At 45.0% G+C, this 17,166-nt stretch overlaps 1 protein-coding gene across 1 annotated transcript; it reads left to right on the top strand.

Moving 5' to 3' along the window:
- The first annotated feature begins 708 nt into the window (after positions 1 to 708).
- Positions 709 to 17,030, top strand: LOC118936858 (thioredoxin-like). The gene is made up of 5 exons (XM_036934359.1): positions 709 to 863; positions 14,085 to 14,189; positions 14,607 to 14,666; positions 15,709 to 15,774; positions 16,967 to 17,030. The coding sequence occupies exons 1-5, from the start codon at positions 840 to 842 to the stop codon at positions 17,027 to 17,029; spliced, it is 318 nt and encodes a 105-aa protein (XP_036790254.1). The 5' UTR covers positions 709 to 839; the 3' UTR covers position 17,030.
- The last annotated feature ends 136 nt before the right edge of the window (positions 17,031 to 17,166 follow it).

Below are 17,166 nucleotides of genomic sequence, written 5' to 3'. Positions count from 1 at the left end.
ACAGGTCTATGGTACACTACATGGGGCTGTCAGTATACCACTGTCTTGATGAACTAGAATGGAACACTACATGGGGCTGTCAGTATACCACTGTCTTGATGAACTAATGGATGGAACACTACATGGGGCTGTCAGTATACCACTGTCTTGATGAACTAGAATGGAACACTACATGGAGCTGTCAGTATACCACTGTCTTGATGAACTAATGGATGGAACACTACATGGGGCTGTCAGTATACCACTGTCTTGATGAACTAATGGATGGAACACTACATGGGGCTGTCAGTATACCACTGTCTTGATGAACTAGAATGGAACACTACATGGGGCTGTCAGTATACCACTGTCTTGATGAACTAATGGATGGAACACTACATGGGGCTGTCAGTATACCACTGTCTTGATGAACTAGAATGGAACACTACATGGGGCTGTCAGTATACCACTGTCTTGATGAACTAATGGATGGAACACTGTGATAAACTAGCGTCCTGTCCAGGGTGTTTACTTGACTTCTAACTTACTCCTCACGTTACTGCGTGTTTCTGAAGAGCAGGTGTAACCTTTCGGTCGTAGGCTGATTTAATGGAGAGACAGTTATTGTCGAGAATGAATACAACAGTCTGTTTTCGACAACACACCGTGAATGTGGCGGAAACAAAATAGCGTGGAGAGGGGGGCAGGATTGTTCCGAAATAACATTTACATAACCCGCCCCTGCATAACGAGCTGTCCCGTTCAGCTTGCGTGGTCCACAGTGCCGCTACTCGAAACAGACAACCAGGGAGGAAATATACCGGCAGGAAGGACCGTCACCGTCTCTAAAAACTATCAACATGATCATTATAATCGAAGATAAGGTGAGATGCCGTTTCCGGAAGGGGGTATTAGCCCATATAGCTTTTTAGCTAAAGTGTACTGTAACTAGTTATATTAGGCGAGAATCAAGACTTGTTGAAAATGGTCAGGGATAGACAGGCACGTTGTTGCAAACCTCCCGCGTGATCGTTTTACCATGTTTTGGTTTTCAATTAAAAAAAAACTAGTTAACGTTCGCTAGTTACTTTAGTTAGCGACTTGACAGATGCACAAATTTTACATTTTAATTAAAATGTATTTCCATTTTTTTGGTGTTGAGATAACTGGTTAACGTTATTGGTCCTGACAGAATCAGCAGTGGATTCACCTGAAGCACATTCGCCATGTTTAGATCTCACCATTTTAATAAAATAAAATAGAATTACAACTCTAATCGAAACTATTAAAAAACACGATAATTATTTAATACATCGCTTTTGTATACATGTATACAGCTAACAATTTTTAAAATATATTTATTTATTTGAATAAGAACAGATAGCGAGAACTACATGGCTGATATGACATATTCACAACGAGTCGTCTTTCTCCGGTTTTATGCAGACGCGCGTGGGCCTAGTGCACAGTAATTCACATGGTGCATTGAACCCTAGCTAGTCTATACTATATTAAACAGGAATAGTGCACAGTATTTCACATGGTGCATTGAACCCTAGCTAGTCTATACTATATTAAACAGGAATAGTGCACAGTATTTCACATGGTGCATTGAACCCTAACTAGTCTATACTATATTAAACAGGAATAGTGCACAGTATTTCACATGGTGCATTGAACCCTAGCTAGTCTATACTATATTAAACAGGAATAGTGCACAGTATTTCACATGGTGCATTGAGCCCTAGCTAGTCTATACTATATTACACGCCGGGAGGTTGTAAAAATGTTTAATCGTTGAGGCAACAACTGCTAATTATATACAATGCATGGTTGGTGCGATTTAGCGAAATGTTTTTAACTATAGTTGCATTACAGCAAGTTAAACGTTGAGCCAGAGGTGGCTAACATGCTCGTTAGCCATTTTTTAGCTGCAATGTGTAGTGTTTTTTTTGTCGGGCACTGCTTATTGCAAAGCCAGCTAGCTACACGGTTTAGCATATGTCTCCATCTTATTGTCACTCTGTACATTAGACAGATAACGTTATCTAACTCTCTAACCCTGCTAGCAAGAGGTAATTATGCACCGTCACACGTGGCTCAAATTGTGGGCCACCGCAGATCAAGAATCATGTGCCAAGGATGAGTGTTTTAGCCAGCTGACCCTATCGTCTAAAGACGGAACTAAAGTAAAGATTTATCCGATCTGACATTTATCCCCGTCTTTCGGGCTGCTCATTCATTATATACTATGCCCCGACGTTCTTCTTCTTCGATGAGGTTTAAGGTTTGGTATCCAATAAATGTTTTGTTACCGCCACCTACTAGACTGGTATATACGGTATAAACGGTATAACTCCCTTATAAATCTCACCCTTCACTCATTAAACCCCACTATTTAAATACCCTACCATCTACCATCTAACCCTACACTAAACCCCCCACCCTACTCCACTATTTATATACCCTACCATCTACCATCTAACCCTACACTAAACCCCCCACCCTACTCCACTATTTATATACCCTACCATCTACCATCTAACCCTACACTAAACCCCCCCCACCCTACTCCACTATTTATATACCCTACCATCTACCATCTAACCCTACACTAAACCCCCCACCCTACTCCACTATTTAAATACCCTACCATCTAACCCTACACTAAACCCCCCCACCCTACTCCACTATTTAAATACCCTACCATCTACCATCTAACCCTACACTAACCCCCCCACCCTACTCCACTATTTATATACCCTACCATCTACCATCTAACCCTACACTAAACCCCCCCACCCTACTCCACTATTTAAATACCCTACCATCTACCATCTAACCCTACACTAAACCCCCCACCCTACTCCACTATTTATATACCCTACCATCTACCATCTAACCCTACACTAAACCCCCCCACCCTACTCCACTATTTATATACCCTACCATCTAACCCTACACTAAACCCCCCCACCCTACTCCACTATTTAAATACCCTACCATCTAACCCTACACTAAACCCCCCACCCTACTCCACTATTTAAATACCCTACCATCTAACCCTACACTAAACCCCCCACCCTACTCCACTATTTAAATACCCTACCATCTACCATCTAACCCTACACTAAACCCCCCACCCTACTCCACTATTTATATACCCTACCATCTACCATCTAACCCTACACTAAACCCCCCACCCTACTCCACTATTTAAATACCCTACCATCTACCATCTAACCCTACACTAAACCCCCCACCCTACTCCACTATTTAAATACCCTACCATCTACCATCTAACCCTACACTAAACCCCCCCACCCTACTCCACTATTTAAATACCCTACCATCTAACCCTACACTAAACCCCCCCACCCTACTCCACTATTTAAATACCCTACCATCTAACCCTACACTAAACCCCCCACCCTACTCCACTATTTAAATACCCTACCATCTAACCCTACACTCACTAAACCCCCCACCCTACTCCACTATTTAAATACCCTACCATCTACCATCTAACCCTACACTAAACCCCCCCACCCTACTCCACTATTTAAATACCCTACCATCTAACCCTACACTAAACCCCCCACCCTACTCCACTATTTAAATACCCTACCATCTAACCCTACACTAAACCCCCCACCCTACTCCACTATTTAAATACCCTACCATCTACCATCTAACCCTACACTAAACCCCCCCACCCTACTCCACTATTTAAATACCCTACCATCTACCATCTAACCCTACACTAAACCCCCCACCCTACTCCACTATTTAAATACCCTACCATCTAACCCTACACTAAACCCCCCACCCTACTCCACTATTTATATACCCTACCATCTAACCCTACACTAAACCCCCCCCACCCTACTCCACTATTTAAATACCCTACCATCTAACCCTACACTAAACCCCCCACCCTACTCCACTATTTAAATACCCTACCATCCACCATCTAACCCTACACTAAACCCCCCCACCCTACTCCACTATTTAAATACCCTACCATCTACCATCTAACCCTACACTAAACCCCCCCACCCTACTCCACTATTTAAATACCCTACCATCTAACTCTACACTAAACCCCCCCACCCTACTCCACTATTTAAATACCCTACCATCTACCATCTAACCCTACACTAAACCCCCCCACCCTACTCCACTATTTAAATACCCTACCATCTAACCCTACACTAAACGCCCCCACCCTACTCCACTATTTAAATACCCTACCATCTAACCCTACACTAAAACCCCCCCACCCTACTCCACTATTTATATACCCTACCATCTACCATCTAACCCTACACTAAACCCCCCCACCCTACTCCACTATTTAAATACCCTACCATCTACCATCTAACCCTACACTAAACCCCCCCACCCTACTCCACTATTTATATACCCTACCATCTACCATCTAACCCTACACTAAACCCCCCCACCCTACTCCACTATTTAAATACCCTACCATCTAACCCTACACTAAACCCCCCCACCCTACTCCACTATTTAAATACCCTACCATCTAACCCTACACTAAACCCCCCCCACCCTACTCCACTATTTAAATACCCTACCATCTACCATCTAACCCTACACTAAACCCCCCACCCTACTCCACTATTTAAATACCCTACCATCTAACCCTACACTAAACCCCCCACCCTACTCCACTATTTAAATACCCTACCATCTAACCCTACACTAAACCCCCCCACCCTACTCCACTATTTAAATACCCTACCATCTACCATCTACCCCTACACTAAACCCCCCACCCTACTCCACTATTTAAATACCCTACCATCCACCATCTAACCCTACACTAAACCCCCCCCACCCTACTCCACTATTTAAATACCCTACCATCTACCATCTAACCCTACACTAACCCCCCCCACCCTACTCCACTATTTATATACCCTACCATCTACCATCTAACCCTACACTAAACCCCCCCACCCTACTCCACTATTTAAATACCCTACCATCTACCATCTAACCCTACACTAAACCCCCCACCCTACTCCACTATTTATATACCCTACCATCTACCATCTAACCCTACACTAAACCCCCCCCACCCTACTCCACTATTTATATACCCTACCATCTACCATCTAACCCTACACTAAACCCCCCACCCTACTCCACTATTTAAATACCCTACCATCTACCATCTAACCCTACACTAACCCCCCCACCCTACTCCACTATTTAAATACCCTACCATCTACCATCTAACCCTACACTAAACCCCCCCACCCTACTCCACTATTTAAATACCCTACCATCTAACCCTACACTAAACCCCCCCACCCTACTCCACTATTTATATACCCTACCATCTACCATCTAACCCTACACTAAACCCCCCACCCTACTCCACTATTTATATACCCTACCATCTAACCCTACACTAAACCCCCCCACACTACTCCACTATTTAAATACCCTACCATCTAACCCTACACTAAACCCCCCACCCTACTCCACTATTTATATACCCTACCATCTACCATCTAACCCTACACTAAACCCCCCCACCCTACTCCACTATTTAAATACCCTACCATCTACCATCTAACCCTACACTAAACCCCCCCACCCTACTCCACTATTTAAATACCCTACCATCTAACCCTACACTAAACCCCCCCACCCTACTCCACTATTTAAATACCCTACCATCTACCATCTAACCCTACACTAAACCCCCCCACCCTACTCCACTATTTATATACCCTACCATCTACCATCTAACCCTACACTAAACCCCCCCACCCTACTCCATTATTTAAATACCCTACCATCTAACCCTACACTAAACCCCCCCACCCTACTCCACTATTTAAATACCCTACCATCCACCATCTAACCCTACACTAACCCCCCCACCCTACTCCACTATTTAAATACCCTACCATCTAACCCTACACTAAACCCCCCCACCCTACTCCACTATTTAAATACCCTACCATCTACCATCTAACCCTACACTAAACCCCCCACCCTACTCCACTATTTAAATACCCTACCATCTAACCCTACACTAAACCCCCCACCCTACTCCACTATTTAAATACCCTACCATCTACCATCTAACCCTACACTAAACCCCCCACCCTACTTCACTATTTATATACCCTACCATCTACCATCTAACCCTACACTAAACCCCCCACCCTACTCCACTATTTATATACCCTACCATCTAACCCTACACTAAAACCCCCCCACCCTACTCCACTATTTATATACCCTACCATCTACCATCTAACCCTACACTAAACCCCCCCACCCTACTCCACTATTTATATACCCTACCATCTACCATCTAACCCTACACTAAACCCCCCCACCCTACTCCACTATTTATATACCCTACCATCTACCATCTAACCCTACACTAAACCCCCCACCCTACTCCACTATTTAAATACCCTACCATCTAACCCTACACTAAACCCCCCCACCCTACTTCACTATTTATATACCCTACCATCTAACCCTACACTAAACCCCCCCCACCCTACTCCACTATTTAAATACCCTACCATCTAACCCTACACTAAACCCCCCCACCCTACTCCACTATTTAAATACCCTACCATCTACCATCTAACCCTACACTAAACCCCCCCACCCTACTCCACTATTTATATACCCTACCATCTACCATCTAACCCTACACTAAACCCCCCCACCCTACTCCACTATTTATATACCCTACCATCTACCATCTAACCCTACACTAAACCCCCCCCACCCTACTCCACTATTTAAATACCCTACCATCTACCATCTAACCCTACACTAAACCCCCCCACCCTACTCCACTATTTAAATACCCTACCATCTACCATCTAACCCTACACTAAACCCCCCCACCCTACTCCACTATTTATATACCCTACCATCTACCATCTAACCCTACACTAAACCCCCCCACCCTACTCCACTATTTTTATACCCTACCATCTAACCCTACACTAAACCCCCCCACCCTACTCCACTATTTAAATACCCTACCATCTACCATCTACCCCTACACTAAACCCCCCCACCCTACTCCACTATTTAAATACCCTACCATCTAACCCTACACTAAACCCCCCACCCTACTCCACTATTTAAATACCCTACCATCTACCATCTAACCCTACACTAAACCCCCCACCCTACTCCACTATTTATATACCCTACCATCTACCATCTAACCCTACACTAAACCCCCCCACCCTACTCCACTATTTAAATACCCTACCATCTAACCCTACACTAAACCCCCCCACCCTACTCCACTATTTAAATACCCTACCATCTACCATCTACCCCTACACTAAACCCCCCCACCCTACTCCACTATTTATATACCCTACCATCTACCCCTACACTAAACCCCCCCACCCTACTCCACTAATTATAACCATCTAGTCGTACCTCAGGCCAACAGCCTGAAAAGACAGGACACCACCACCGCTCAACACACCCTGACGTCAAATCTCAGTACCTCTCTGCAGCTGCCACCAGAACCTCTATTCCCCTGTGACTTACGATCCCTCCCTGCAGTACAGTTGATAGCTATATATATATATAGATAGATAGAGCTATAAATATCTATCCATCTATTTATAGCTATATATATACAGTGGGGCAAAACAAGTATTTAGTCTGCCACCAATTGTGCAAGTTCTCCCACGTAAAAAGATGAGAGAGGCCTGTAATTTTCATCATAGGTACACTTCAACTATGACAGACAAAATGAGAAAAAAAATCCATAAAATCACATTGTAGGATTTTTAATGAATTTTTCTGCAAATTATGGTGGAAAATAAGTATAAATTATAAAAGTCCAATCTTACTGAAACATATATATATATATAATATATATATATATAGATATATATCACTTGTTGGTTTATCCCTCTGTACTGGTACAAATCTACTTCTCACACCAATCCTCTCAGTATCCCTCCCTCTGTACTGGTACAGATCTACTTCTCACACCACTCCTCTCAGTATCCCTCCCTCTGTTCTGGTACAAATCTACTTCTCACACCACTCCTCTCAGTATCCCTCCCTCTGTACTGGTACAAATCTACTTCTCACACCAATCCTCTCAGGATCATCTCCCTCTGTACTGGTACAAATCTACTTCTCACACCACTCCTCTCAGGATCATCTCCCTCTGTACTGGTACAAATCTACTTCTCACACCACTCCTCTCAGGATCATCTCCCTCTGTACTGGTACAAATCTACTTCTCACACCAATCCTCTCAGGATCATCTTCCTCTACTTTCTTCACTGCCTCAACATATGGCAACTCCTGCTCTACTCTGACCCTGGAAACCTCAACCTGTCTCTCTCTCACACGGGACGTCTCTGACCCTGGAAACCTCAACCTGTCTCTCTCTCACACGGGACGTCTCTGACCCTGGAAACCTCAACCTGTCTCTCTCTCACACGGGACGTCTCTGACCCTGGAAACCTTAACCTGTCTCTCTCTCACACGGGACGTCTCTGACCCTGGAAACCTCAACCTGTCTCTCTCTCTCACACGGGACGTCTCTGACCCTGGAAACCTCAACCTGTCTCTCTCTCACACGGGACGTCTCTGACCCTGGAAACCTCAACCTGTCTCTCTCTCACACGGGACGTCTCTGATCCTGGAAACCTCAACCTGTCTCTCTCTCTCACACGGGACGTCTCTGACCCTGGAAACCTCAACCTGTCTCTCTCTCACACGGGACGTCTCTGATCCCCAGCCCCATGGGCACCCCTACAATTAACACATACTACTACTTTCCCCAATGCTAGGCTCTGTAGTGACGCCTCTAGCACTGAGATGCAGAGCCTTAGACCTCTGCGCCACCGTAATTCATGATTATATATATCTGAGCCTCTCTATCATCTCTGAGCCTCTCTATCCTCTCGGAGCCTCTCTATCCTCTCTGAGTCCCTCTATCCTCTCTGAGTCCCTCTATCCTCTCTGAGCCTCTCTATCATCTCTGAGCCTCTCTATCCTCTCTGAGCCTCTCTATCATCTCTGAGCCTCTCTATCCTCTCTGAGCCTCTCTATCCTCTCTGAGTCCCTCTATCCTCTCTGAGCCTCTCTATCATCTCTGAGCCTCTCTATCCTCTCTGAGCCTCTCTATCATCTCTGAGCCTCTCTATCCTCTCTGAGCCTCTCTATCCTCTCTGAGTCCCTCTATCCTCTCTGAGTCCCTCTAGCCTCTCTGAGTCCCTCTGAGTCCCTCGAGCCTCTCTCTGTACCTGGCATCCACCAAATACTGCATTGTGTTCTTCCTCCACAATTACAGCACTTAACCTTCCCATGCTTCCTCATTCCTTTCCTTTCCACTGAGCAGCTACACGTCCCATTCTTTAGCATTTAAAACGCTGCAGTGCGTTATGGGAAAAATTCTCTTGAACATTTGAAAGCTAAGGAATCCTTTCTGTTGAGGCAAAAACCCCTTCAGCATCACTGACAGGCTTTCACTTCCTCGTGACCTTCGTTCGTACCGATCAATCTGTTGGTTTCTGTCACTCGGCCTCCCTTCACATTGGTCTTTAATATCACACATCCAGGCCGCATCACATCACGGCTGTGATTGGGTGTCCCCTAGGGTGGCGCGCAATTGGCCCAGCGTCGTCCTGGTTTGGCACAGGGGGGGGCGTCATTGTAAATAAGAATTTGTTCTTAACTGACTTGCCTAGTTTAAATAAAGGTTTAAATAAAATACAATTCCTCGACCTAGTATAAGAACCAGAGACAGGACTGTTAACATGTTGACTCTACCTAGTATAAGAACCAGGGACAGGACTGTTAACATGTTGACTCTCTCCTCTACCTAGTATAAGAACCAGAGACATGACTGTTAACATGTTGACTCTCTCCTCTACCTAGTATAAGAACCAGGGACATGACTGTTAACGTGTTGACTCTCTCCTCTACCTAATATAAGAACCAGGGACATGGCTGTTAACGTGTTGACTCTCTCCTCTACCTAGTATAAGAACCAGAGACATGACTGTTAACGTGTTGACTCTCTCCTCTACCTAGTATAAGAACCAGAGACAGGACTGTTAACATGTTGACTCTCTCCTCTACCTAGTATAAGAACCAGAGACATGACTGTTAACATGTTGACTCTCTCCTCTACCTAGTATAAGAACCAGAGACATGACTGTTAACATGTTGACTCTCTCCTCTACCTAGTATAAGAACCAGAGACAGGACTGTTAACATGTTGACTCTCTCCTCTACCTAGTATAAGAACCAGAGACATGACTGTTAACATGTTGACTCTCTCCTCTACCTAGTATAAGAACCAGAGACATGACTGTTAACATGTTGACTCTCTCCTATACCTAGTATAAGAACCAGGGACAGGACTGTTAACATGTTGACTCTCTCCTCTACCTAGTATAAGAACCAGAGACAGGACTGTTAACATGTTGACTCTCTCCTCTACCTAGTATAAGAACCAGAGACATGACTGTTAACATGTTGACTCTCTCCTCTACCTAGTATAAGAACCAGAGACATGACTGTTAACATGTTGACTCTCTCCTCTACCTAGTATAAGAACCAGAGACATGACTGTTAACGTGTTGACTCTCTCCTCTACCTAGTATAAGAACCAGAGACAGGACTGTTAACATGTTGACTCTACCTAGTATAAGAACCAGAGACAGGACTGTTAACGTGTTGACTCTCTCCTCTACCTAGTATAAGAACCAGAGACATGGCTGTTAACGTGTTGACTCTCTCCTCTACCTAGTATAAGAACCAGAGACATGACTGTTAACGTGTTGACTCTCTCCTCTACCTAGTATAAGAACCAGAGACATGACTGTTAACGTGTTGACTCTCTCCTCTACCTAGTATAAGAACCAGAGACATGACTGTTAACATGTTGACTCTCTCCTCTACCTAGTATAAGAACCAGAGACATGGCTGTTAACGTGTTGACTCTCTCCTCTACCTAGTATAAGAACCAGAGACATGACTGTTAACATGTTGACTCTCTCCTCTACCTAGTATAAGAACCAGAGACATGACTGTTAACATGTTGACTCTCTCCTCTACCTAGTATAAGAACCAGAGACAGGACTGTTAACATGTTGACTCTCTCCTCTACCTAGTATAAGAACCAGAGACATGGCTGTTAACATGTTGACTCTCTCCTCTACCTAGTATAAGAACCAGAGACATGACTGTTAACATGTTGACTCTACCTAGTATAAGAACCAGAGACATGACTGTTAACGTGTTGACTCTCTCCTCTACCTAGTATAAGAACCAGAGACATGACTGTTAACATGTTGACTCTCTCCTCTACCTAGTATAAGAACCAGAGACATGGCTGTTAACATGTTGACTCTCTCCTCTACCTAGTATAAGAACCAGAGACATGACTGTTAACGTGTTGACTCTCTCCTCTACCTAGTATAAGAACCAGAGACATGACTGTTAACATGTTGACTCTCTCCTCTACCTAGTATAAGAACCAGAGACATGGCTGTTAACATGTTGACTCTCTCCTCTACCTAGTATAAGAACCAGAGACATGACTGTTAACATGTTGACTCTCTCCTCTACCTAGTATAAGAACCAGAGACAGGACTGTTAACATGTTGACTCTCTCCTCTACCTAGTATAAGAACCAGAGACATGACTGTTAACATGTTGACTCTACCTAGTATAAGAACCAGAGACAGGACTGTTAACGTGTTGACTCTCTCCTCTACCTAGTATAAGAACCAGAGACATGACTGTTAACATGTTGACTCTCTCCTCTACCTAGTATAAGAACCAGAGACATGACTGTTAACATGTTGACTCTCTCCTCTACCTAGTATAAGAACCAGAGACATGACTGTTAACATGTTGACTCTCTCCTCTACCTAGTATAAGAACCAGAGACATGACTGTTAACTTGTTGACTCTACCTAGTATAACAACCAGAACCAGTAGACCCGCTATAACAGACCGAGTAGACCCGCTTTAACAGACCCGCTATAACAGAACCAGTAGACCCGCTTTAACAGACCCGCTATAACAGACCCGCTATAACAGAACCAGTAGACCCGCTATAACAGACCCGCTATAACAGAACCAGTAGACCCTCTATAACAGAACCAGTAGACCCGCTATAACAGACCCTCTATAACAGAACCAGTAGACCCGCTATAACAGACCGAGTAGACCCGCTTTAACAGACCCGCTATAACAGAACCAGTAGACCCTCTATAACAGAACCAGTAGACCCGCTATTACAGAACCAGCAGACCCTCTATAACAGAACCAATAGACCCTCTATAACAGAACCAGCAGACCCTCTATAACAGAACCAATAGACCCGCTATAACAGAACCAGTAGACCCTCTATAACAGAACCAGTAGACCCGCTATAACAAAACCTGTAGACCCTCTATAACAGAACCAGTAGACCCTGTATAACAGAACCAGTAGACCCGCTATTACAGAACCAGCAGACCCTCTATAACAGAACCAATAGACCTGCTATAACAGAACCTGTAGACCCGCTATAACAGAACCTGTAGACCCACTATAACAGACCCGCTATAACAGAACCAGTAGACCCACTATAACAGACCCTCTATAACAGAACCTGTAGACCCTCTATAACAGACCCAGTAGACCCGCTATAACAGACCCTCTATAACAGAACCAGTAGACCCGCTATAACAGACCCACTATAACCGAACCAGTAGACCCGCTATAAGACCCACTTTAACAGACCCGTGATAACAGAACCAGTAGACCCGTTATAACAGACCCGCTATAACAGACCCAGTAGATCCGCTATAACAGACCCGCTATAACAGAACCAGTAGACCCGCTATAACAGACCCGCTATAACAGACCCGCTATAACAGACCGAGTAGACCCGCTATAACAGACCCGCTATAACAGAACCAGTAGACCCGCTATAACAGACCCGCTATAACAGAACCAGTAGACCCTCTATAACAGAACCTGTAGACCCGATAACAGACCCTCTATAACAGAACCAGTAGACCCTCTATAACAGAACCAGTAGACCCACTATAACAGACCCGCTATAACAGAACCAGTAGACCCGCTATAACAGACCCGCTATAACAGAACCAGTAGACCCTCTATAACAGAACCAGTAGACCCTCTATAACAGAACCAGTAGACCCACTATAACAGAACCAGTAGACCCACTATAACAGAACCAGTAGACCCTCTATAACAGAACCAGTAGACCCTCTATAACAGAACCAGTAGACCCTCTATAACAGAACCAGTAGACCCACTATAACAGAACCAGTAGACCCACTATAACAGAACCAGTAGACCCTCTAGAACCAAACCAGTAGACCCACTATAACAGAACCAGTAGACCCACTATAACAGAACCAGTAGACCCTCTATAACAGAGCCAGTAGACCCTCTATAACAGAACCAGTAGACCCACTATAACAGAACCAGTAGACCCTCTATAACAGAACCAGTAGACCCTCTATAACAGAACCAGTAGACCCACTATAACAGAACCAGTAGACCCTCTAGAACCAAACCAGTAGACCCACTATAACAGAACCAGTAGACCCACTATAACAGAACCAGTAGACCCTCTATAACAGAGCCAGTAGACCCTCTATAACAGAACCAGTAGACCCACTATAACAGAACCAGTAGACCCTCTATAACAGAACCAGTAGACCCTCTATAACAGAACCAGTAGACCCTCTATAACAGAACCAGTAGACCCACTATAACAGAACCAGTAGACCCTCTATAACAGAACCAGTAGACCCTCTATAACAGAGCCAGTAGACCCACTATAACAGTGATTACACAAGCACACCCCGACACACTTTCAGAGATCTGTTGGCAATAAAGGAAGTACAATACTAGTTATGGTGTGTTTTGACAGTGTGTGTGTGTGTGTGTGTGTGTGTGTGTGTGTGTGTGTGTGTGTGTGTGTCTGTGTGTGTGTGTGTGTGTGTGTGTGTGTGTGTGTGTGTGTGTGTGTGTGTGTGTGTGTGTGTGTGTCTGTGTGTGTGTGTGTTTCCCAGGAGGGCTTCGACAAGGCCCTGGAGGAGGCAGGAGATAAGCTGGTGGTGGTGGACTTCACAGCCACGTGGTGCGGCCCCTGTCAGAGCATCGCTCCTTTCTTCAAGGTGACCTAATCCACCTTGTATTTAAATAGGAGATACTTACTGCACTTTCTACTGGGTGTTGGAGTGTTGGTCCGCTTTGAAATGGGATGTGGAGGAACGGGATGTGGAGGAAAGGGATGTGGAGTTAAAATGATCTGACCTCATTTCCCTCTTCTTCTCTAAATCCTCTTCTCTCGATCCTCATCCTCTGTCTCTGTCTCTCTCTCTGTCTCTCTGTCTCTCTCTCTCTGTCTCTGTCTCTCTCTCTGTCTCTGTCTCTCTCTCTCTGTGTCTCTGTGTCTCTCTGTCTCTCTCTATCTCTGTCTCTCTCTCTGTCTCTCTCTCTGTCTCTCTCTATCTCTGTCTCTCTCTCTGTCTCTCTCTCTCTCTCTCTGTGTATCTCTGTCTCTCTCTGTCTCTGTCTCTCTCTCTCTCCAGGGTCTGTCTGAGAATTATCAGAGTGTGGTCTTCCTGAAGGTTGACGTGGACGACGCACCGGTGAGCAACAGATCTGGGATCAGCCATCTGCCCATGATCACATCCTTTATCCATACAGCAACAGTATTAACAGATCTGGGATCAGCCATCTGCCCATGATCACAGCCTTTATCCATACAGCAACAGTATTAACAGATCTGGGATCAGCCATCTGCCCTTAATCACAGCCTTTATCCATACAGCAACAGTATTAACAGATCTGGGATCAGCCATCTGCCCTTAATCACAGCCTTTACAGCAACACTGGTCTGATGTAACTAACTTGTCTCTGTCCTTTCTCTCTCTTTTTCTCTGTTGCTCTTGGTTCTCTGGCCCTTCCCTTTCTCTCTCTCATCTCTCCCTCGCTCTCCTTCTATCTCTCTGTCCCTCTCTCTCTCTCGTTCTGTTTCTCTCTCCTCCCTCGCTCTCCTTCTATCTCTCTGTCTCTCTCTCTCTCTCGTTCTGTTTCTCTCTCCTCCCTCACTCTCCTTCTATCTCTCTGTCCCTCTCTCTCGTTCTGTTTCTCTCTCTCCTCCCTCGCTCTCCTTCTATCTCTCTGTCCCTCTCTCTCTCTCGTTCTGTTTCTCTCTCTTCCCTCACTCTCCTTCTATCTCTCTGTCCCTCTCTCTCATTCTGTTTCTCTCTCTCCTCCCTCTCTGTCCTTGTCTCCCCCTCCTCCCTCTGTATCCCCCTCCTCCCTCTGTCTCCCCTCCTCCCTCTCTGTCTCCCCCTCCTCCCTCTCTGTCTCCCCCTCCTCCCTCTCTGTCTCCCCCTCCTCCCTCTCTGTCTCTCTCTCCTCCCTCTCTGTCCTTGTCTCTGTCTCCCCCTCCTCCCTCTCTGTCCTTGTCTCTGTCTCCCCCTCCTCCCCCTCTGTCTCCCCCTCCTCCCCCTCTGTCTCCCCCTCCTCCCTCTCTGTCTCCCCCTCCTCCCTCTCTGTCTCCCCCTCCTCCCTCTGTCTCCCCCTCCTCCCTCTCTGTCTCCCCCTCCTCCCTCTCTGTCTCCCCCTCCTCCCTCTCTGTCTCCCCCTCCTCCCCCTCTGTCTCCCCCTCCTCCCTTTCTCCAGGATGTGGCCAGTTTCTGTGACATCAAGTGTATGCCAACATTCCACTTCTACAAGAACCAGAAGAAGGTAGGAGGAGTCTGCTGGTAGTCTTAAAGAGACAGTTCCTAATTTTAACTAGAAGGTAGGAGGAGTCTGCCGGTAGTCTTAAAGAGACAGATCCTAATTTTAACTAGAAGGTAGGAGGAGTCTGCTGGTAGTAAGGTAGGAGGAGTCTGCCGGTAGTCTTAAAGAGACAGATCCTAATTTTAACTAGAAGGTAGGAGGAGTCTGCTGGTAGTAAGGTAGGAGGAGTCTGCCGGTAGTCTTAAAGAGACAGATCCTAATTTTAACTAGAAGGTAGGAGGAGTCTGCCGGTAGTCTTAAAGAGACAGTTGTTAATTTTAACTAGAAGAAGGTAGGAGGAGTCTGCTGGTAGTCTTAAAGAGACAGTTCCTAATTTAAACTAGAAGGTAGGAGGAGTCTGCTGGTAGTCTTAAAGAGACAGTTCCTAATTTAAACTAGAAGGTAGGAGGAGTCTGCTGGTAGTCTTAAAGAGACAGTTCCTAATTTTAACTAGAAGGTAGGAGGAGTCTGCTGGAAGTCTTAAAGAGACAGTTCCTAATTTTAACTAGAAGGTAGGAGGAGTCTGCCGGTAGTCTTAAAGAGACAGTTCCTAATTTTAACTAGAAGGTAGGAGGAGTCTGCTGGTAGTAAGGTAGGAGGAGTCTGCTGGTAGTCTTAAAGAGACATTTCCTAATTTTAACTAGAAGGTAGGAGGAGTCTGCTGGTAGTCTTAAAGAGACAGTCAGCAGTTCCTAATTTTAAACCACGTTGTGACACATTCTGCTGTAAGAAGCTCTATTGAAACTGAGACTCGGAGATATGAGGTTGAGCTACGGGACAGGAAACGGCAGAGAAGTTTCCTGGCGCTTCACATCTCTTCGTTTGTTGTGGAAACGGACCCCATTATTCCCATATTGTTTGTTTACTTCGTGCATCGCTGACTCACTTATACATACAATTGGTTGATTCATTGGTTGATTCATTGGTTGATTCATTTATTTGTTGGTTGTTTGATTTGTTGAATAAGTGATTTGATTCATTGATTGGTTGATTGGTTGATTTGTTGAATAACTGATTCGATTCATTGATTGGTTAGGTGATTGATTCATTTATTTGTTGATTGGTTGATTTGTTGAATAACTGATTTGATTCATTGATTGGTTAATTTATTTGTTGATTTGTTGAATAACTGATTTGATTGGTTGTTGTGTTCCAGGTGGAGGAGTTCTCAGGGTCCAATCAGGCCAAACTGGAGGAGCTGGTCAACACTCACAAATAAACACACACCCGTCTGTCTCCGCTCCTCTCTCTCACCTGTCTGAGGACAGTTGTCTCCTCTCCAACTCTCCTCTGTCTCAATTCACCTGAGGATGCCCCAAAGCCTTCCACCCTCTCCTCAACTGATTTGACAGGATG

Source organism: Oncorhynchus mykiss, chromosome 10, assembly GCF_013265735.2.
Source record: "Oncorhynchus mykiss isolate Arlee chromosome 10, USDA_OmykA_1.1, whole genome shotgun sequence".
NCBI lineage: Eukaryota > Metazoa > Chordata > Actinopteri > Salmoniformes > Salmonidae > Oncorhynchus > Oncorhynchus mykiss.
This window is presented reverse-complemented; position numbering and strand designations above follow the sequence as displayed.

Bases quoted from the DNA above. Each gene is read 5' to 3' on its own strand.
- LOC118936858 (XM_036934359.1), top strand. From the start codon at position 840: ATGATCATTATAATCGAAGATAAG. The intron at 14,667-15,708 runs GTGAGCAACAGA...CCCTTTCTCCAG, and splicing joins TTGACGTGGACGACGCACCG to GATGTGGCCAGTTTCTGTGA. The intron at 15,775-16,966 runs GTAGGAGGAGTC...GTTGTGTTCCAG, and splicing joins TCTACAAGAACCAGAAGAAG to GTGGAGGAGTTCTCAGGGTC.